We start from the raw sequence: 21980 nt of genomic DNA, 5'->3' as shown, positions 1-21980 counted from the left end.
TTATCATTACTAACCTGTAATTTTCTAGGAGAACTAAGAAGCAATAATATTCAATGACAGATGACAGAGGACATGCCTTTAAATTAAATTTTTAACATGATTTTACAACACAGGAAGGTTTTATTTCTTTAGTAGTCATTCCAGAGTTAGCACTTATATAAGGGGTTTGGTAGAAAATTAATGCACATTTTAAACAACAGCAACACAAAATGATCTATCTGAAAATACATTCTGCTTTTTTCCCCCTCCCTGCACATGTGTTAACTTACTGTGGTAATGCAATTTATATTCCTAGAGGAAGGAAAGATTTCAACAACCAATATCTAATAGTCTGGAAATTTTGCCCACAACCTTTAAAATGATCTACTTGCTTGTATTACAAATATCTTCATGGGGTCAGGCTTATTTACTACTGCGCCTGTTTGTTTTGGGTTATGGTTTGTGCATTCACTGATGAAAATGCTTTCAGTCAAAGTAGTGTATTCAAAATACAGCAACTCAATAAAAACTTTAATTAATCAGGACATGAGCAAAGTGTATAAACCTGTCACATACTGAAGAAAGTATAAAATATTCTAATTGAAAGTGTCATCTCATTGGTGAAATACTTGCACTCTCTTTTACCATGTTCTATTACAGTTGTCCTGTAGTGCATGAGAAAATACCAAGGAAAAAATGGCTGGTAAAGCTCAGGTTTATCAGAAAATAAAGCATATTAGTGCTAATTGATTATTTTTATAAATCACACATGTAAGATATTTGAAAGCAACCATGGCAGTGGCTCTGAACGAAAATCAATTCAAAGCTCATGTGCAGCATAAAATAGCTTAAGTCTGTTCAAATCACTTTTTCATACCTTAATTCAGGAATTAATTAGCAAAGATATAAAGAGTAAAAATTAAAAGTCAGGTGACACATAAATTCAAAATCTTCAAAAATTGAATGTGTACCTCGAAACAGTTTTAAAATCTGTAGTTAAAGCATTTAATGGCAACATTAGGGTCTTCATGAGGTTCCTGGCATATAGGGACTTCATGGGAAAGAAAAGTAATTCAATAATGAATTTGCATGGATGTCAAAAAGTTTCACAAAGCAAAACCTGGTTCCATGATGCCATACAAAAATAGTTTGCATAATAATAATAATAATAATAATAAAAGCAAGTAGCACAATTGACTGTGCTTACCTGTTTTTTGAGGCCCAATCACAAGGAATTTTGGTAAGTGGTCACAAGTTTTCTCCCTAGACCAGATGTCCTTATGTCGTTTATCATCACATGGATTCTGCAAAAAGGAAGAATAGCAAATCTGACTGAGTGTTGCAGGCCTGTCTCTATTCCCTAACAATCGTTCAAAAGGTGAGATCAAATTCTTGTCTGATCCCCTAGAGCCAGGCATTAGATCCTACTCTGGTTCTCTGATTTCCAAATCCTTTTCTTACAAAGGGATTGGCATCTTCTGTCACCTCAAGGCTGCAGCTCAGCATCAGATCAGTTCTACTGCCATCACCTGATGTTCGGCTGGGTACTAAGTCCTGAGATACTACTCTATTCAGGAGGTTTTGTTTTACATCTGCCTATTAGAAACCTTAACTAGACTTTTGTCATAGTTTCACAGCTCATTTTCAATTCTAATGGAAACATCTAAATATTAGAGGCCAAATATAAATATTTTCAGTTATTTTCCATTCAAAGTGATTTTCTTTGACAAAAATTTCTTGATAGTACTAGTCAAATGAATTGTTTTTAATTACAATTCCTTTGACCATTTTGCCAATATCAAACTTCTCAGCATTCTATTCCAACACAGAATATGTTTATCCAATTAAAAAATGGAGCTCTATCTAGAAATGTTTACTACAATTCAAATTCCAAATTTCAATTAAAGTATGCAAAAATTAACCTCTATGCCATTCAAACTCTCAATAATTAATTTGTTAAATCTCCATCTACATTACCTGGAAATTTTGTTTTAAAAATAAGAAAGTAAAAATCTTTAAAGGAAAATATTACTTAATTATATTAAGTATTTTTTTCCTTAAATAATTATTATCAGTTTGTTTTTAGATGTGGTCTCACTATGTTGTCAAGACTGGCCTCAAACTCCTGGGCTCAAGTGATTCTCCTGTCTTAGCCCATTAAGTAAACAGGACTATCAGCATGTACCACCATGTCCAGCTCAAATTTTATTTTAACAATTTTTAAAATATGCTTGAGAAGAATTATTTTCTTCAAATAAAATTTTAGCATTTTTTTCAAAACTAGGACTTTAAAATCAATTATTCTTAGTATCATTATATAGCCTGAAAGGAACTGAAATATATTGACACTTTGCAAAACCTAACATTGGCCCATTATACTGATGACATGGTGTTAACTGGACAAGTGGCAAGCATTCTGGCTGCCTACAGTTCAGAGGATGGAAAACAATAATATAAAATTTTTGAAGTCTACTACCTTTGAAGTTCCTAGAGGTGTGGGCATCTGGAACTCACTTGGACATCTTGTCCATAACAAAGGGTGAGTTATTGTGCTGTGTGATTTTTTAAAATATATATTTTTAGTTGTAGATGGTCATATTTATTTATTTGTTTGTTTGTTTGTTTAATGTGTTTCAGAGATTTGAACCCAGTGCCTACCACATTCTAGGCAAGTGCTCTACCACTGAGATACAACTCCAGCTTTACTTTATGATTCTTATTGCTAAGAAGGAAGCACGGTGCTTGATAGACTTTGTTGAGCTTTGCAGGCAGCATCTTTGGAGTAGAAAGTATTGCTCGGAAACAATTATCGCATGATATGAAACATTTTGAATGGGGCCCAGAGTAAGGAATGGGTTTGCAGGGTAAGGCTGAGGTAAAAACCACCATTACATTTGACCTATATATCCTGGCAGACTTTGATACACTATGGCATCTTGTGTCAAGTGGAGTTTCTGGCAAGTCACTGAATAAAAACCCAATGTACACACCTAAGGTTCTGTAATAAGCTACACCCTCTAAAGAAAATGATCCAAACAACAGTTTCTGATTTTATGTTGGACTCCAGAAGACAATGTTTATCTTTGGTCATTCATGTGATCATGTGGTCATAACTATTGATCATTAACTGGTACTGACAAATCCACCAAATAAGTTCAGGTATGTCCAGTAACAATTTGTTGTACAATGAGAGTGATACATCTGGGATTGGCCTCAGGCTGAGAGCTTTTAAATAAGTGTCTCCTGTCCCTATGTCACTGGACACTGTTCCACTGATACCTTTCCATCTGCTTCTTTCTGTAGTTTCATGATAGGTTTCCTTCTAGGTAACAAAGAGGGAAAAAATCCAAGCTTGGATCATGAAAGGGTTGACTCATGTATTGGTAGAAGCCTGTGAACTCCTGATACATTGTAGCCCTCTTTAGGGAAGGGGGTCCTGAAAACATTGGTTAATGCCTCCAATTGGCAGAATTTTGGACAGTGTACTTGTCATCTATTATTTTTGTGTGTGGATAAAGTAGTAAGCAGCCAAAGGTAAGGATGTGACAAGACTATTCAGCAGTGATGAACAGCATAGGACAAGTTGGCCATACAACTTGAAATAACAGCCTAGGAAGATTATGGTTTGTAACTGCTAAGGAAGAGGCATGTGAATATAGCTATGATCCAGAGTGAGCAAAGAGAGTTTGCATTGTATGTTAATGTACATCAAGAGTATCAAATGTAGAAGAGATGCTAAACAACCAAATGGACAGTATGATCCAGCCAGTTCCAGGTGTTACCAGATGTTACTAACCCTTTCTTCTCACTACCCCACTGCTGATGTGTAGGGCTCACGAATGCAGTCGCCATAGGAGCTAAATGGAGGCATGCATGGGCCTTTTCTCCTCTAGTCTGTTCAATTTACTGTTGGTGCTGAGTATCTGACCTGACAGTAACAGAAATCATTTGTAAATCCCAGAAATAGCATTTTCTTGTCACTTAGTGTGAAATTGATTATATTGGACACTTCTATCCTGAAAAGGGCAGTGATTCATCCAGATCAGGCCTGACATACATTGAAAATATTCATTTACCTTCTCTGCCCACCTAGTCTTGGCCATCACAGAGTGACTCATTGACATGTTACTGCACAGAATATATATATATATATATATATATATATATATATATATATATATATATATATTTTAGATAAAAGGAGCCACTTTCTGTTAAAGGAAGTGTGGTAATGAACATATGACCATGGGAATCACTGGTCCTTCAACTTATCCCACTATCTAGTGAAAAGACCTATTGCAAGATGAAATTGAGGCTCCTGCTTGAAGATATAGAGGACTCTTTAAATAGAAAGCTAGTATCTGGTGCCATGTCTCCAAAGTGTACTACAGTTAAGTTCAGGAATGAAGGAATGGATATAGGAGTGGACCTATTCACCATCATTCTCATTCTGTAGTTTCATGATAGGTTTTTCATTTCCATGGCTTCATGTTTTGTGTGTCTTGGAGTTCTAGTTCCTGAGGAGGAAAACTCCCACAAGGGGACTGGTAGGAGTATGACCAGACTGGAATGTGTAATTTCTGCCTGGTCACTTTGGACATCTTGTGCCAGTTGTCTAGCAGACAGAAATGAATCATCCTCCTGGAGATGATTAAGCTTGGATCATCATGAGGAAGCAGGGTAGCTACCACACAGTGGGAATAGGAGAATTGTGTTTAGCACTCAAATAATCCACTAGGATACTCAATATGTCCGCACCTGGTTTGGTTGTAAATGGGAAAGTACAGCAACCGTTGTCTGACAAATGCTGGGTGACATCCAGAGCAGAGTCTACCACAGCGAGCTCCTTGCTTCACAACTTAAGTTGTTATTATTGAAGCACACCTTTTCTTTGTCATATCTTGGGGCAATTTGTAAGAGGTGAGTTAGTGGAACAAACTATAGCTACGGGGACTGATTTGGTTCTGAGACTAGCTGAGTCCACAGGCACAGCTTCTAGCAATAGCATGAGCCAAGGGAGAGGGAAATCCAGAAGAGGGGACAAGGTGGGAGAAAATAAAAATTGCTTTCAATTTGAGGACTAAATGCAGCAAGGCCGTTATACTTTCTCATAATAACTCTTCTCCTTTAAGTTTCTCCAGGGGTTATGTTCATAGAATCTTAGAAAAACTGGGGGGACTAAACATAATAAAAAACCAAGTAGAGCTGAATGGGAACCAGGAGTATACTATGGTGGATGTTCTTTTCTATAGTGAAAAATATCTCTTTTTTTGGGTGCAACTTTACCCTACCTGCCCCCTCCCAACCCCTCAACAGCTAATGGCCTTCAGTGGGGCAGATTGAGAATGATCCTGGGCTTGTGGATAAGAGCCTTATCACAGGCCCTCCCCACCCTCAAGGGGTGGCTGATGCAAAGGTGCAAGAGACAGACCTGCTGGTCTTGAGGTGAAGCAATTGTGTGACTAACTGTCCCTGAAGACCAAGTCAAGGTGATACTTTGCTGAGAACACATCTTCACCCAGGGTTTTCCCTTTATCTGTTCAATCACACAACTTCCTTATAGTTTTTTTTTTCCTGAAAACATTTCTTCAATAAATCATTTACAGCTGAATCCTTCTCTCAGTTTCTGCTTCTAAAGAACACTACTTATGGGCAGTGACCATTTACATTCTATGAAATTAAAAGATGCGCTTGATACAAATGTGTTTTCTATCCTCAACTCCCACTGGAATAAGCATAAAGCACAGAATAAAAAAGGCTAGCAATGTATACATACAGGCAGCTACATTATGTTAGAATTTACTTTGGAAAAGATTTTATATATCTTGGATTTTTAAAAATTCATCTTTAGAAAGGACAACAAAAGTAGTTAATTAGAAATTAGTAAACTTAACATTTCTTTTTAAAATTTTGCATAACTGAGATTTTTATTTTAACTGTTATTTCTATTTTCTATTGAATACTGTATTTCAACAGAAATATTTTATACTCTATTAAATACTAAATTTAGGATTCAGTACTCATTTTTAAATCCTGCATAGTCCTGCTTTAGTTTAACTCTCTAACCATGTTTTCTACTGTTACAAAGAAGACTAAACAATTCTTTTCTTTAGCTAATATTGGAACATCCATATTTTTCTTAGTATATAGGTTTCTAGCAAGGGACCACATTTCACAATCTCTCTTGAGTTTAGTTTTCTTTAAATGGATAATTGCAGTTCATTGGAAAGAAGTCAGAATAATGTAAAGTATTCTCTTACATTATTTGTAATGGGTCTCTCCCTGGGTCTCCCCTGTCCCACTTACTGCCATCTGTGACATGGCTACAATTGCAGCCTGTGCAGTGAACTCAGGTGGAAGCCATATATTGAAGAACTTGTTGGCCTGGGGACTGTGGAACAGAGCTGTCTGTCTCCTAGATTGCCTGTCCACTTTGGGGGCAGTTATGTGAGTGAGGCACACATTTCCATGTTAGTTAGCCAAGGATTTTTTGAGTGTCATAATTACAACTTCACTGTACTCCAGCTCAATATATTTCAAGGTACTTGTCTATGAGTAGGTAAAGAGCTTGTGCCAGAATGAGAATCAATGAATTTCTTGCTTCAATGACAATATCCTGTTACAAGATAAAAATAAAATGCAGCTGAAACAACCAGTGTGCTTAGTGACACAGCTGATTTACAGTCTGGCATGAGCTTCTTGTCCCATGGCGTATCAGCGACAATTTAAACCTGTTCGTGGACGACACTTTGGTACTAATCTGAGTTAACAACTGCTGACACCAACCCGCTGCTTCAGCTATACTGTATTCACTCTCATAGAAAAATCCATGACTGCCTCTGAGTCTTTGAAGAATTAATTTTTCTGTACTATGCTCAGATTTATCCCAATTCACAGTTAAAATTTGATTGTTCTGGTTTAAGCCAATGTCCACCATAAGCTTCCTCTACTTAATTTATAGGGGTAGCCTAGGCCAGTCATGAAGAGCAAGAGCTCAAAAGGAACACTGCCTATGCCTTAAGTCTTTTGCTAAATTCTCTGGATCTTGGTTTTCTTAACTATAAAAATGGTCAATAGTCTCTACTTCATATGGTTGTCAAAAGCCTTAAATAGGTTAACATGTTTAGAATGATCAAATTATGCTGTATATAAGAGGATGTTTATTATTTGATTCCACATTGGCTCTTTCTTTCCATTTGTCCAGATTAGTAAAGCAACTGGAGCAAAAGGAAGAGGTTAATCGTACTGATAGACTGGTTTATTGCAAGTGTCCATCTGAAGAACAGACTTCCTGGACCACTGTCAGAATCCATGGGCACCTCCGTTGACTGACCCTCCACAGGAAAGTCAGAGTAGACTTCAGGAATGTGTGAGTTGCTTTGTAGAGAAATACCTTGGAGTTTCTTCCACAGATTTCAGGATATAGGCTACCCTGCCAGATGATCACGAGACCCCTGTGTAGCCCTAGTTCAACTTATGAATGATTTTCTTAGCTTTTGCAGCTTATCCAGTCAATAGTTTCTGCACTTCTTATCATTTCAGGTCTCAATTCAAATATCGCCCATGTGCCAATAAAAAACTATGAAATAAAGGAAAAAAAAAGCACTCCAGGCAGCCGGCCTTCCCTGATGACCAAAATTCTTCCTACTTTTGTCTATGATGATTTCCCGTCATGATTTCTTCATTTATTGCTGAGAGCCATAGCCAAGTAGGAATGATGCATGGCAATTTTCTTGTCAGCCTACCCAATGTTGCTTAGAGGGAGGACTCTCCATTGTGGAAATGGGCTTGCTTGGACCCAGGTCATTTGCAGTGACATTGCATGAATGTTTGAGAAAGGTGACCCTGCTCAAGGACCAGGGCGGATCCGGGTTTAGGGCGGTTCCAAGTTTAGGGTGTGGATCCTGCTGGGAATAGGGCGGTTCCAGGTTTAAGGTGGATCCTGCTGGGAATAAGGCGTATCCTGCTGCCTCAGGCGCCCGCTCCTTGAGTTCCCCTTGAGTTCTCCCGGGATTGAGAGGGTATTTTGGGATGCAGAGCCCAGTGGAGAGTGTGTATTTTTCCCCAGAACGTGCGTGTAGAGTGCCGGTGAGAGTTCGGGAATAAAGAGTTGCTGTTGGAATCTACAAGGCTTTTGTGGTGGCTCGGTTATTTTGTGCCCAGCCAGACTTCGGCAATTTATATTTCAGTGCCTGATTTTATTTTCTTAATGTGTATATGTCTCTATATAGTATAGTTGTTATCCCTAGTAATTCTGTCTCAACTAAAATGTTAAGTTCTCTGTCTTCTTCATTGCTATAATAATACATGCAGTGCCTATTAAAAAATGTTTGTATACCAGAGGACTAACTGATTGACTTAGGAAAGACACAGTAAATATTTAGCAATAGGAACAGGCAAATTTTGACATATGTTTAAAAATTAAAATAATATGAACTGTGTAGAAATTTTGCTTCTGAAACCCCCCCCACACACACACAAAAAGAAAATTTGAAAATCTCCAGCTCTGTCCTTCACTAGAAGCTAGTTCTTTCTAAGTGTTCATGCCATCACTTCAGTATCATATAACTGCTTTATTTGCAAAGAACTTCATTCCTCAATTGTGTTTGGCAAGAGGGATGTATTTTCCACGACCTACAATTATTGAATTTCCCCACATGTAGCTCAGCAAAGGGCAAATATCAGAGTAGGTGTTCTATTCATTTGCTCAGAAGGTTTCTTTATGCTTAGCAAAGGTAGAAGAGTGAACCAATGGATTATTTGGTGTCATTGTTGAAAGTCAAACTCTTATCTGTGAGATCTTTCCTGTTTCTTATATGTTCGATGAGGCCACTTTCTTCTTTATTGCAGTATCCGTGTCTTTCTCATTCTAATTTCTTCTTGCAAAACTGGTGAAATAAAATGTTCACAGACATAGGCAGATCTAATATAAAACTTAAAAAGAGTTTTCTTTTTCTCTGACACACGGAACATGGATAGACATGTCTTTTTTGGTAAACAATGATGCTAGTTATATCTAGTTGTACTTTGCCAGATGTTATATCTATAGGAGCAAACTATCAAATAAAATTATCGGGATGCTGTTACAATACTTGCTATTCCAAATGTTTTTATTGCTAATAATCAAATTTACATTACTTCACTTCTTCCTGTAGGTATTTTACAGTCCCTGGCATTTGTATTCTTCAATTTCAGCAGATTGCCCTTCTTTATAACTGTGCTGCTTCTACATTGTGCTATTTGAAGATTTTCCAGATGCCTGTATTTCTGCTTTTACCCTTTTTGCCAGCATATTTCCCTTTTTGTCTGATAATCACAACTTTATTAGCAGAGTGTTTGCATTTCTTATTTTATATTCTGGAAATATTTGTTCAGATTTTTTCCCTACTCTGACTTTCCTTATGTTGTCTGAATATTTGAATACCAGCAAATATAATATCCAACTTTTATTGATCACCTTCTATATTCTAGGCACTTGCTTGACATAGATTATTTCTAATCCTCAAAGCAGCCTGGCAAGGCAGATATTATTATCCCTTCTTTATAGCTGAGGATGCTGAGATGCAAGGTGTTTTAGTCAGGTCTTGCTGAAGGTCACCTAGCAAGTTGGTTTCAGATATGGATTCCTAGGCTGGGATTGTCTGGGAAGTTAAATAAAGTGTGTGTGTGTGTGTGTGTGTGTGTGTGTGTGTGTGTGTGTGTGTATGAGAGAGAGAGAGAGAGAGAGAGAGAGAGAGAGAGAGAGAGAGAGAGACTATTATGAAGGTCAAAGAATCTTCCCTGAAAAAAGCTTAAGGGTTCCCCTGTACCTTGATAATTTGTTCTATTTCTATTTTTTTTAATTTTAAAAGTCAAAAAGTTACAAAGCAATTACATTCATCCTTTTTCATTCTCCGGTCTGATCATTCCCTCTGAAAATGAAGCTGCAGTAATGTTAAACCATAATTTACCATTTTAAGTATCTAGCATTATAGATATAGTTAAACTTTTAAAAAAGAAATTCAGTTGGTATTGCTTTAGGCAGCACCTGGTTACAGTGTCAGTCTAGTGAAAATGCATGTAACTCAGCTCTCACAGAGGGAAGGTGATACGGGCAGTTTTGTACCAAGAATATATGAGGCAAATTTACTTTTAAGTAGACATAAATAAGGTGGGCAGAAGACTCCCTGAAGCAATGGTCAAGGCTTTGAAAGGACAATACATTCTAATGAAATTATGTTACTTAGAAGGATAGAAGCACCCATATTTTTTCTCTCCAAAAGTAAAAATTGCAAATTTGTAAACAAACTAAAACCATGGATTTTTAAAAACAAACATCATACTACCTACTTTATTTTGAAGTCCATGTTTATATAGATGCACGAAAATAACTTCTGTTTTCATTAGATCTCATGAAGCCTACATTTCCCTTTTACCTCTAAAAGCCAAAATCAAAACCAAAAACAAAAAACCCAACCTGCTTTGCTCATCTCTTCTCTACATCCTTCATTGACAAGGACACTGAGGAATTCTCAGTTCAAGATTGATTATCCCTGTCCATATCATGTGCCTGTTCCAGAAAACTAGGACATACCTAGAGCTTAATAGTTGAAACTTTAGAAACACCCGGTGCTCACAGTGAAAGGATGATTTTGTTAATTACAAACATTTTAGAGGTTATTGGTTTCCTCCTCATTTCCCCTTGGCTTGCCTTCTGCTATTCTGACCTCACTGTCTGAAGAATGCAATAAAAGGCGATTTTAAAATATTACCTTTTTTCCCTCCCTAAATGGCTGTGTTGTTTTAAAATCTATCCTGCTTATTAAGTTCTGCTATGTCATTTCCACAAACACCCTTTTCCAAGTCTTTTTTTTTTTTTTCAGGCTGATGACTTCCAACTTTTTGTCTTTCATTGTCATTTAAGCCTAATGCAATCCATGTTCACTACTGAGGCATTTTAATTGGCAAGGGATGTTTATTCTCAACACTTTAATCAGCAAATGCATGTGGAAAATCTCTGAAACAGACCCCATCTTTACCAGGATTCCGATTCTCTTTGTCCTCCGTGTGAAAGCCATTTAGCCCCTTGGTATCTTGGAAAAGCCTCCCCTTTGCTGAGTGCACTGGTTCATAATGGATGCTCTCTGTATAGAACTCCTGTGGCACATGAAAGTCTCATCATTTTTCAGACTTTTCTACCAAAGTACCCTGAATTATGGATAAAGATAAACGTCAGCCTCTGGGCTGGGGCTGGAGGGCCTTAGCTCTGTGCGTGTTTGGGTAGGTGACAACTTCAAGAGTATGGCTTTAAGCAGAGCATTTCTGTGGTGTATTCTAAACATCTTTGTGTTCTTCATCATATTATACCCATGTTTACTTAAATAAACCAATACTATTGGCCTTTTCCCAAGAAATATCCTCATAGTAAAATTCAGAAGGTGCATGTTTGGTTTGTAGCTCTATCTGTAGAGGACTGCACCCTCCAACACGTAGTACGTTATAGTTTTGTTCATGTTTTTATGAATATCTTTATAGGGAACAGACCACCAAGTCAATATAAAAAAATGAATTTCCAAACTATTATGGATTAGATGGCTGAATAGTGTAATTAGTTCATCATATGACATTAAAGTTACTAGAAGTTTCTGTAAAGCACACTATTCTATAAAGAACACTTTTTTGTTTTTTTTTTTACTTGAATGAGGTGCTCAAATATATTTTTTCTCCATCCTTTTATAAACATATTTTTATGAAGATTTTAGTTCAGAAAGTATGAAAGTGTTATAATATTTTATATTTGATGGAGCTCTCTACAAGTAGTTTTTCTATGACTGAAACTCAGTAATGGTTTGTGTGAAGAATTCGATACCTGACAAGAACATGTTTGCTACTGAATGACAAGCAATGGAAACTCTAAGACTTATATCACTATTTGGGGATGTCACAATATCTGACCTTCCTGTATAATCTGAACAGTGATGTGCTTCGTTGTAAATTAAAGAATTAAAATCACAAGGACTTATTTCCATATTTGAGGGACATTCCTCAATGATAATAATATTATTGAGTTAAGAAACATAATGTTATTGAGTTAGGAATAGAGATGTAGCATGGTATAATAGAAACTTAAAATTTTGATTAGAAAAAATATTTTAGATGGTAATGAAGTCTGTTTCTCACTATGTCATTTGTGAAGTGGTAAAAATTATACTGACCATTTCACTGGAAAGGCTAAAAGAGAAATGAATCAAAATGAAAAATATGCAATTGTAGTACTTTGGTCTTCCTAGCTGTGGGTTAACTATTCTCTAATAATTTTTCCTTATTATTTCTCTCCTACAAACAAGCTCTACCACTTTTTACTTGACAGTCTTACTCTTCATAGCCATGAAGCTATTCAGGGACTACTTCTCTCATATATAGATTGTTTTTATAACTTCTCCTCTCTTTTCTTTTTTAGTTGTATACAATATCTTTATTTTGTTTATTTATTTATTGGTGCTGTGGCTCGAACCCAGGGCCTTACAGGTGCTAGGCAAGCACTCTACCACTGAGCCACAACCCCAGCCCACCTCTCTTTTCTTTCCTGTCCTGAAAAAAAAAGTCTTCTCCTATTATCCATATTGACTAACATTTTTCTCTTGTCAATTCACTCTCACCTGTAGAATGTACATCTAATTGCTCCATATTGCCAATCAAATGCAAATGACAATGGTGGGTTCCAAAGCTCCCCTGTGGTCTTTAACCTGTTCCTCAAGGTTATTTCCCATTACGTTCTGACTTCTAAGAAACAAGTGCTGTATTTCTATTATTCTTTGCACACCTCTCCTTTGCTTATTCTGTTATAATACTTTAATAAGAGGCTATTGTGCTATGTTAAGTTCTAGGTTATAAATATAAATAAACATCATCTTACTCCTCAAGGTTTGGTTGAGATAGCAGATGACAGGCAGAAGCAATATCGTGTGATAAGTGCAGTAACAATTATTAATGTTATAGAGTGCTAAAGAGAGGAATAAATATGAAGACAAATTTACAATGTCATTTCATTACTAAAACAAGGCGATATTACAGTTTGCAAGTTCCATGAAAGTACAGACCTTTCTTATTATTGTGTAGGTCCTTCAAAAGTACAGGGTGAATAAATGCACACTGAAAGCATAACCCTGAAACTTCATTCTATGAAGGGGGTGATAGAAGTGGATTTGTCTTTCTAAGTGCAAAACCACCATTTTGTTGAAGCTGTACTGGAGTAAGAATAAGAAAACCTGGACTTTGGTCCTGGCTCATCTCTAACGAGTCAATTGACTTAGAACATCTCACTAGTTGACATCCACTTCTTCTCTCAAATGAGTAAGTTGGGCTAAATGTCTCCAACTTCTTCTGCTCTTTCAATCTATAACTCTCTGTGTCAGCATTCATTCATTACTTCAGTGGACACATAGTAATCGAACCTAGAGTCTGTGTGGTGCTAGATCTTGTGATTTGTTTATGTCACAGACATTCAAATCTCATCATTTCTCACTGGAGCTGGATGCTTTGACAGCTAGAATCAACAAAAGTGCTAACCACCTAAGGGTAGCAGACTGTGATTTACTTTCTCACTTATTTAACCCTGGAGACACAGGCATGGACAAGAGAAGCTTCAGCTCTTTGAGCATTCCCCTGGTCACACGGGCAGGCAGGAATCCACATCACACTTGGCATATTTGTTGATAGTGAGTCTGCCGAGTGACTGAGTGAAGATTGAGACTGAGCTAACCTGACAGCTTGAGAGCTTAAAAGCATCGATTAAGGAATGCAAAAGTATTTGACCTTCCCGCTGCCTCCCTGTTTTGGTTTTGGTTTCTATAATAAGAATTAGAGAGAGAGAGAGAGAGAGAGAGGTGGAGGGGGGAGAGAAGAAACTATTCTTTCATGGTTTGCATGATTATTTTGTCAAAACAGTAAGGGACATGAATTAATAACTACCTGTGAGCATAATTTTAAGACTCTTACACAGGAGGGGCTTAACTGACAAAGAAACAGTCCAGGGATTGCATTCCATGTGTGTCCGCAGCACACACTACTATATTAATCAGCCTTAGAAGAATCAATTTCCCGTGAGAGAGGAGCACAGGTGCATCTTGTTTGTACTTATCAGCCCAATGGCAGATATTCACATTGCACTTTTTAATTAGGTGATAAAGCAGCCTCACATATATGGTAGTTGGTGCTAATGAAAATTTACATAAGGAATTAAAGAAAATTCAATAGATGTGAAGATTACCATTTTACACTTTTTTTATTTCTGTTTGTGGTAATAAAAAAGTGTGAATTGAAAATCTAAAGAAAAATAATAGTTGACTTACTTTTAAAAGAGAATAATACTAAATAAGAACTCCTCATGAACACAAAAAGGTATCTGAATATTTCATTTTGACAGTATGTAACAATGACAGAGTCCTCATATTTATCTCTCCTAACTCCAGAGTCATGATTAATGGACTATAAAATGTTTACCAATAAATGCTAGGTTTGCTTATTTGTTCTTTTTAATAATTAAATTTTTATTGTATAAAGGAAATACCTTCAGCTTTCTGTTCCATATTGTAGATATAAACATGAAAGAAGAAATAATCTTCAAGGAAAAGAAATAAAGGTTTTATGCACTTCGTCATTACTTCACCACTTAGAGTTTTTTGGACATCATTTATAATTGGCAAAGTTTATCCAATTTGCTGCAATAAGTTGACTGCTCTTAAAATCTCAAGCATCTAAATTCTCTCTTGAACTTAATACTCTTCTATTTTCTATTCCTTGTTTTCCATCTTAAATATACTTCAGATCATGTGACACTTTTATTAGCAGAGAATGTTTGCAACTTTATTTAATCTTTAGGTAAAAATAGACAATATAAATAATATAATTCATAAGGTAGGAAAGGGAATATTTCAATAAAAACATTTCTTATTGAGTGAAAATTAAATACTCTTGCAATAGATTGCTATGCTAATATATATGAATATTCCTAAACTTATATGAACATTAGTAACAAAAATTTGTGAGTTCTATGAAATAGTTTCTGATTAATTATTTTATTTTTTTATTAATTTTATTGGTATATTCATTATTTAATTAATGTATTATTTTATTGAGGTTATGATCAATTGCTTATTGACAAATAAATAATTAATGTTAATATTATAATATAATTATACCTTCCAAAATATCATAATTCTATAAAGAATAATTGCAGTTTATTATTATTTTATTTCTTTACTTATTTATTTGCAGTTCTGGGGACTAAGCCTTAATACATGCTAGCAAACTGTTCTACCACTGAGCTACAACCCCATCCCCATTTTTTATTTCAATTTTATATTGTATCCCTAATTCATTAGCACAATATCTGATAATTTTATATGTAAAAACCATTTAATCAGTATTTAGAATCATTATCTTAAACAAATCATATTGGAGTAGCCATATGTTTGATTATATTCTCATTGTAAAAAAAGTATTTCAATGATAGCAAAACAATATTAATACATAAATATTTTTATTTTATAAAGTTCAAAAAATATGACAATTTATTTCATTATTTTAAAACCAGAACCTCTTTTCTCCAAAAGAAAAGAGAGTTGAGGGCCATTGATTGATTCTTTTTATGTCAGCCATCTGTCTGAAACTTGGATAATTTGGCTGCTTTCTATTATTACTGAAACATAAATTATAGATATTTTATATATAAACATGTAAGAAAATAAGTGACTTACGATCAATGATTCATCAATTTTACAAAAGCATGTGAGCCATTGAGTAACCATCATTTATGGGATATAATGCTTTGCCTTTATAAAATCATCTTTTAATGTAACTCCACACACAAATAAAAAATTGTTTCTATTTGTCTAAGTTGTATTCCAAAAAACCAAGCAACTTATCTGAAGGGAAGAGAATTAACGTGAGCAGTTCAATGTAAACACAAGTGGCGAATGTCTACTGGATAAATCAGCAGAATATAGCATGACTTAGCAGAGCAGTCAGTTTAAAACACATTTCAAAATATGATAGTGGAAAAGAACAAACCCTACACAGGATCTGAGGGAACGTGTCATATCTTATTCTTTCTATGCTCTAGAGCAGGTAGATTGCCTTACACATAGCAGATGCTCAATAAAAATGTCAAAAGACTTCCTGACTGTGAAGATATAGTCAAATGAAACATGATTTATAGAAAAAGAAGAAACAATCTTGATGAGGAGGAGAGAGGTAGTAAAAATTCTGTTTTTGCAGTAATTTCTCATTAATGATGATACTACTTATCTAGAGACTGCTTAGCAGGGGAACATCTGATATCTGCTCTCTGTAGCCAGCTTATTGATTGTGTGGGTCGATATAATCTGATGCATAAAGAACTAGGAAAGTGGGAGGCAGCATTTTCCTGGCTAACTGCTAAGAAGCAGATAGTTTACACTTGATACATCCAAGCTGAGTGGCCCCACGTGAAGTTGAATTATCAGTAAAAGAAATCCTAAAATTGACAATTCTCTTTATTAGTAGGTCTAATGTTAGTGAAAAATTAGTTAGATTTAAAGAAAAGTGAAGATATGCTTAGGAGACACTAAATCCTATGGGCACTAGGTAAAACTTTGCTTTTCCTTTTTTGTATGTACTGTATTTTGAACATACAGATTAGAATCTAGTTACAGGGTCTTAGATTATCTTGGTTCTTGGTTTCTATGTCCCAAATACTCAGTGCTAACCATTTTTTGATAGTATTTTTTAAATTAAATTATTTGAGTGCTAACCATTTTACTGCAATTTAGTATATATGCTGCAAACTAGTCAAATGTTTAGCATGGGGAGCACACCAACAATATAACAGCATCCTCAATGCAAAATTTTCAAACTGATCAAGCAAATAACCCAGGAATAGAAATAAAACTGCAAACATTTGATATGTAATACAAATAAAAATATTGTTGAAGAAGAGAATGAGGCTATTGTTGGATAGGAGAACAGCTTGTGTTTAAATGTCAGTTTTAATATGTCCGGCAGATTTCCTAACACACATTAGATAGTCACAAATTGCTAGTTTCTTTCCCTCTACCCCAGGAGAGAATATTAAATGTTACCTGCCAGAGAGGGTCTTTTTGCTCAGGAAAGAGCTCAAAGTACTTGTGAGCCAGTTGCACTGGGGGCAGAGTCTGCAGCTTCAGGTTGGTCCAGCTGTGCACAAAGTTGGCCAAGTTCACAAAGGTATACAACCCCAGACGATCATTTCCATAGTTAGATAAATGGGTCATGAAAATACTGATCTGAAAGATAGATAAAAATGACTACATAATATCATCTGCTTAAGCTCAAAAGTGGCAGCAAAATCTCCAGGAAACATGTCACCTTACCTTGGAATTTCATGGGAAGTACAATTATCTTTTTATAGGGAAGGAGCCACATTTAATTTCTCTATCAAACTAACACTTAAATTCACTCTTAAAATTAAAGTTGTTATTGAGATTGGCATTCCCTCACTGCTTATCCAAAGTATAGTGTAATTTTCAATATCAGTTTTTTCCCCGTTATGGAATCAGTATCATCAAACCATCAAATCAAGTAATTTTCAAACTAGTGAAGCATCAGAATCAGATCGGTTCTAAAATTAAAACATTGGTTTAGATATTTTCTGATATAGATACACACACACATACACACAAACACACACAGAGTTTGAAATAGAATCAGACTTTAGTATACTTGTTTATTATCTAATGGAGATTTTTTTAGTGTAATAAAGGATTTTGATTACTTTCTGCATAAAGAAATGATAAATGCTTGAGGAGATACTTGATTTGCATATTATGCAATATATATTTGTTGCACCATCACATAGTACCCCAGTAATATGTTCAATTTTTATGTTTTAATGTATCAGTTAAAAATTTAATTTCATAAAACTAATAATGTTTGCACAGAAATTGATTACATTTATCCATACTCACTAATCTTCTTACAATTTTTTAAACCTCAATGTTAACTCTAAAATTATATGGCATTTCAGTTACTGTTGTTTTTTTGTGTATATAAACTAAGGAAAAATGAAATATAGATTGTTCTGGAGAGACTAACTAAAATTCTGAATGTAATTATAGTGATAATCTAATTTACAATCTATCAGGCATTGTAAAAGGAATTAAAAATACCAAATAAAGGAGAAATGACATAATTTTGATCTAAATTGCAGAGATTACTTCTGCAACTCATTAAAAAAGAGCTCTTTTTTCTGTAACAATATTTTGTATTTGTTCCTAAATGTCAAGTTATTTTAAAATATAAATAGTTTAAAAGTAAATTTACTACCAATTATAAAAATCTATAAACGTTCAAAGCAATCAATGTAATACAATAAAGTACTTTATTAATTTCTTTAATAAAACAGGAAAATAAAATGTTACAATTAATAATACTAGAATAAATGCAACATTTGAAATTGAACAGTAAATATTGAAGAAAAGTCAAGTGTCTCAAAAGCTAAGGTTTGATAACATTGTTCACATACTTTCTTTTAAGAGAGTATGTTGCTTGATGTGGTTATTTTGGGTTATTTGGAAATAAAAATGGGTATGCAGTGCCATTACAATACCATTTTTTGTTGCAGACCCAGCTGGCTACTCTTTGCAGTAAAGGTTATACTGATGACCTTCAGTTCAGAAGATATGTCACTGTATAACTGCAAATTCCCAGAGAAGAGACCTTTCATTTCAAAATAAAAAAGCATAACTTTGCACCAGAATTCAATAAACAATACTCTGGCAAGGAATTATAAGTAAAAGATACCAAGTTTCTTCCTTGAATGCCCTTTTAGTTTGGAAAAGACAGTGTTTTTCCATATGTCATACTAGAATACTGAAAAGAATTCTCTGAGGAAAACCTCTTGAAATTATCAGATTCACTCCCCATTATAGTTGAAAGAAAAAAGAGAAGATGAGAACATGACCCTTCACCCTTAGTTTTTCAGAACTACAAAATGAATATCTAAAGTTTACAAAGCATTTGCTATGTCCTAGGTATGATCCTAAGCCCTTTACATATATGAAGAACTAAATGTTTACCATGCTCTTACAATGGAGGCCCTGCTATTGCCCCCTTAACAGATGAAGAAACAGACTTAGAGCAGTTAAATATCTCCTTGAAGTCCACAACTAGAGAGCATCAGCACAGGAATTCAAACTCAGGAAGCCAGATTCCCGCATCCAACATAGGATATGCCTGAGACCTTCCACCCAAGCACATTCATATATAGAATCTGACACCCATCATTTTTTCCCTTTCTCCATTACAAAAAAGATAAAGTACATATTTCTATAGAAGACAGTGAAAAAACTATGAAAGTATTATCTTGGCAACTTATAGTTTTTCTTTCTTCTTTGAAATAGAATGACAAAAGATACATTATTTTTTTGGAATCCTAAATGAAAAATTCTTTCTTTTGGGGGGTGGTGGGCATGGCAACCTTTACTTCTGCAGAAGGGCTGCTATGGAACCTGACCCCTAAATTAAAACTTTTAAGACAATGAATTATAGTATTTGAAAACAATGCTACCAATAGATTCAGAATTTATCTTTGGATATAATATCATTTCTGTCATATTTCTTGTCCATTTTTTTCCCTTGGGTATATTCAAACTTTATACTTACAGATCATTAAAGAGAGACTATATGGAAGAATATTCTTTATATAGTTTGCTTAGGTAGAAGTTTACATTGACTCTCCCAAATGTTAGATGATATAATAATATTACTTGAGATTCATATGGGATTATTTGAACAAGCTTGAGTTATCTATGTCATCGGTTTTTGCATTGGCCATTCTCTCACCCTTTAGCTCTTTTATCTCGAATAGGAAATGTTCTCTTGGCAGGACTTAATTAGAGTTTCTAGAACATAACAGTATCAGTGGTTGATGACCATATAATTTCAATTGTTGTCATGAGAACTTCTTTATAATCACCACAAAATAATATGCATTTGATCCCAGTAAGTATGCATTTATCTCATGTCACTACTGTAATTAAGAAATAAGACAGTGTAAGTAGTGTGCTCCAAGATAATTATAGTTTCCCAGGACTGAAATTATTATGAAAAAAAAAAAAGCAGGCTACAGGCTGAGTGCCTAAAGAAATATAAAATGTCCTAGAAATCTACCACCTGCCCTCTAGTGCTGTTATTTTAAGATGGAATTTTAAAGCTCTGGTGAACACCTAAAGTCTGACAAAATTATTTTTAAAAAATCTACTTTGAGAGTATTGTAAAGATTATTTTTAGATGACAGGCAAATACATGTTATCATTTCATTGAGGTATTAATGTAATTAAAAGATTTTTGCAGTGGACTAGTTCTAAGTAACTTTTCCAGAATTTTCTATAGGAGACTAAGCTTTGTTTTTATGAAGGATATATAAAACTTAATGCAGGGCAAATGGAAAATCTGACTGTGGAAGGAAGCAGAGTCTGGAGATGTTGTGTGGTTCTAAGCTGAGGCATGCTTGTGCAATTAAATTTCCCTTTGCTGAAAATAAAAAGAAGCACCCTGGCCACTATAGTTGCAATCACTGTTGTGTGGGGCAGCATGTGCACATGCCTTGCTGGTTAGAAACAAATTAGTGCTGGTATATGGTCAATTGACTGCACTTTAAGAAAAACAATTCTGCAGGCACAGCTTAACTGTGCATATCTGGCTTGCTAAAAGCACCTATTGTGCAGACAGAGCATTTTAGTTTTAGTATTTCTGGGCAACTGGCTTGTTTTAAAGAAAAAAATATATTCTGAAGAGTGTAGGGAGGATAAGATAAATTAAGAATGCATGTGGTTTGAGGCCTACATAAGGTAAGTCAAATGATATGCAGTAGGATATAGCAGCAATTTTCCACAGATTTATAATATATTGCTACTATTTTAACATGACAGTGCATCTTCTACTTATCCTGTCCTTTTGTTTACTTATTTTGTTTATTATTTCATTGCTATATGTTAAGAATACTTTTACTTAATAATCCCAAAATATCATTTAGAGAAAATATGAGTGTACTACATGGGTACAAATTGTTCATATGCACAACTCATTGTACCTTGAAATATTCCTGCTCAAAAGATATGAATTGATTCATATAACCAGAGTTATCTCTCAGAGGACAAAAGGAGGCAAGGACATCTTGTTCAATGGATGACTTTAAGAATGAAACATAAAATGCTAACATCAACAGTCAGTTGCAGGGGTTTCCCAAGGGGCCTGGAAGTCTGGGTGACATTACTTCTGTCACCAAGCATATCCTTAGGTTGCCTAATCTTGTTTTTTTTTTTTTAAAGAGAGAGAGAGAGAGAGAGAGAGAGAGAGAGAGAGAGAGAGAGAGAGAATTTTATTTAGTTTTTAGTTTTTTCTGCGGACACAACATCTTTGTTGGTATGTGGTGCTGAGGATTGAACCTGGGCCGCACGCATGCCAGGCGAGCGCGCTACCGCTTGAGCCATATCTCCAGCCCCTAATCTTGTTCTTGGCAGTTTCATGGGTGTTCCTCTTTCAACTCTCAAGGCTGTCAACTTCCTTATGGTCAAACATAAAACAAGCCTTAATTCTTCCTTTTGTCTACAGCAATAATATAAAAATAAGTTGGTAAGCTTCTCATCATCAAATTATTTATTAGAAACAACATTTTTTTGGTAACACGATTGCCAACCATAATATTATAGTTGAGCCATAATATTTATGCATAAGCCAAATTTGAGAAGATATGATCTGTGGAATAAATCCATTGTGGAATAAAATCATTTGTCCATTCAAGGAAAATGGTGCTTTTAAATATGGTAATGTATAAATCTTGATGATGGAGGGTTTGGTAAATATAAATGAACTCTCTGGACAATTATTAAGTGGGGAGGGGAACACTGTCATAGTGACAAACAGGATATTGCTGCATTAATGCAGGCAAGTGTCTCTGAGGCCAAGTTTTTAATTCCAAGCTATACAATTAGTGACTAATAATG

The 21980-nt window shown here is 35.0% G+C and overlaps 1 protein-coding gene across 1 annotated transcript in view; it reads right to left on the bottom strand.

The window, feature by feature from the left end:
* Positions 1 to 21980, bottom strand: part of LOC308654776 (bifunctional heparan sulfate N-deacetylase/N-sulfotransferase 4) — a gene marked incomplete at both ends in the record, with an annotated part of 250397 nt that overhangs the window by 18490 nt on the left and 209927 nt on the right. The window contains 2 exons of the mRNA XM_081304425.1: positions 1187 to 1283; positions 17079 to 17261. Coding sequence (XP_081160551.1) covers positions 1187 to 1283; positions 17079 to 17261 — 280 coding nt within the window. The remainder of the gene's footprint in view (positions 1 to 1186; positions 1284 to 17078; positions 17262 to 21980) is intronic.

Source organism: Spermophilus citellus (assembly GCF_964194105.1).
Source record: "Spermophilus citellus genome assembly, chromosome: 8".
Taxonomy (NCBI): domain Eukaryota; kingdom Metazoa; phylum Chordata; class Mammalia; order Rodentia; family Sciuridae; genus Spermophilus; species Spermophilus citellus.
Note: the sequence above shows the minus strand (reverse complement) of the source record. Positions and strands in the feature narration are given on the sequence as shown.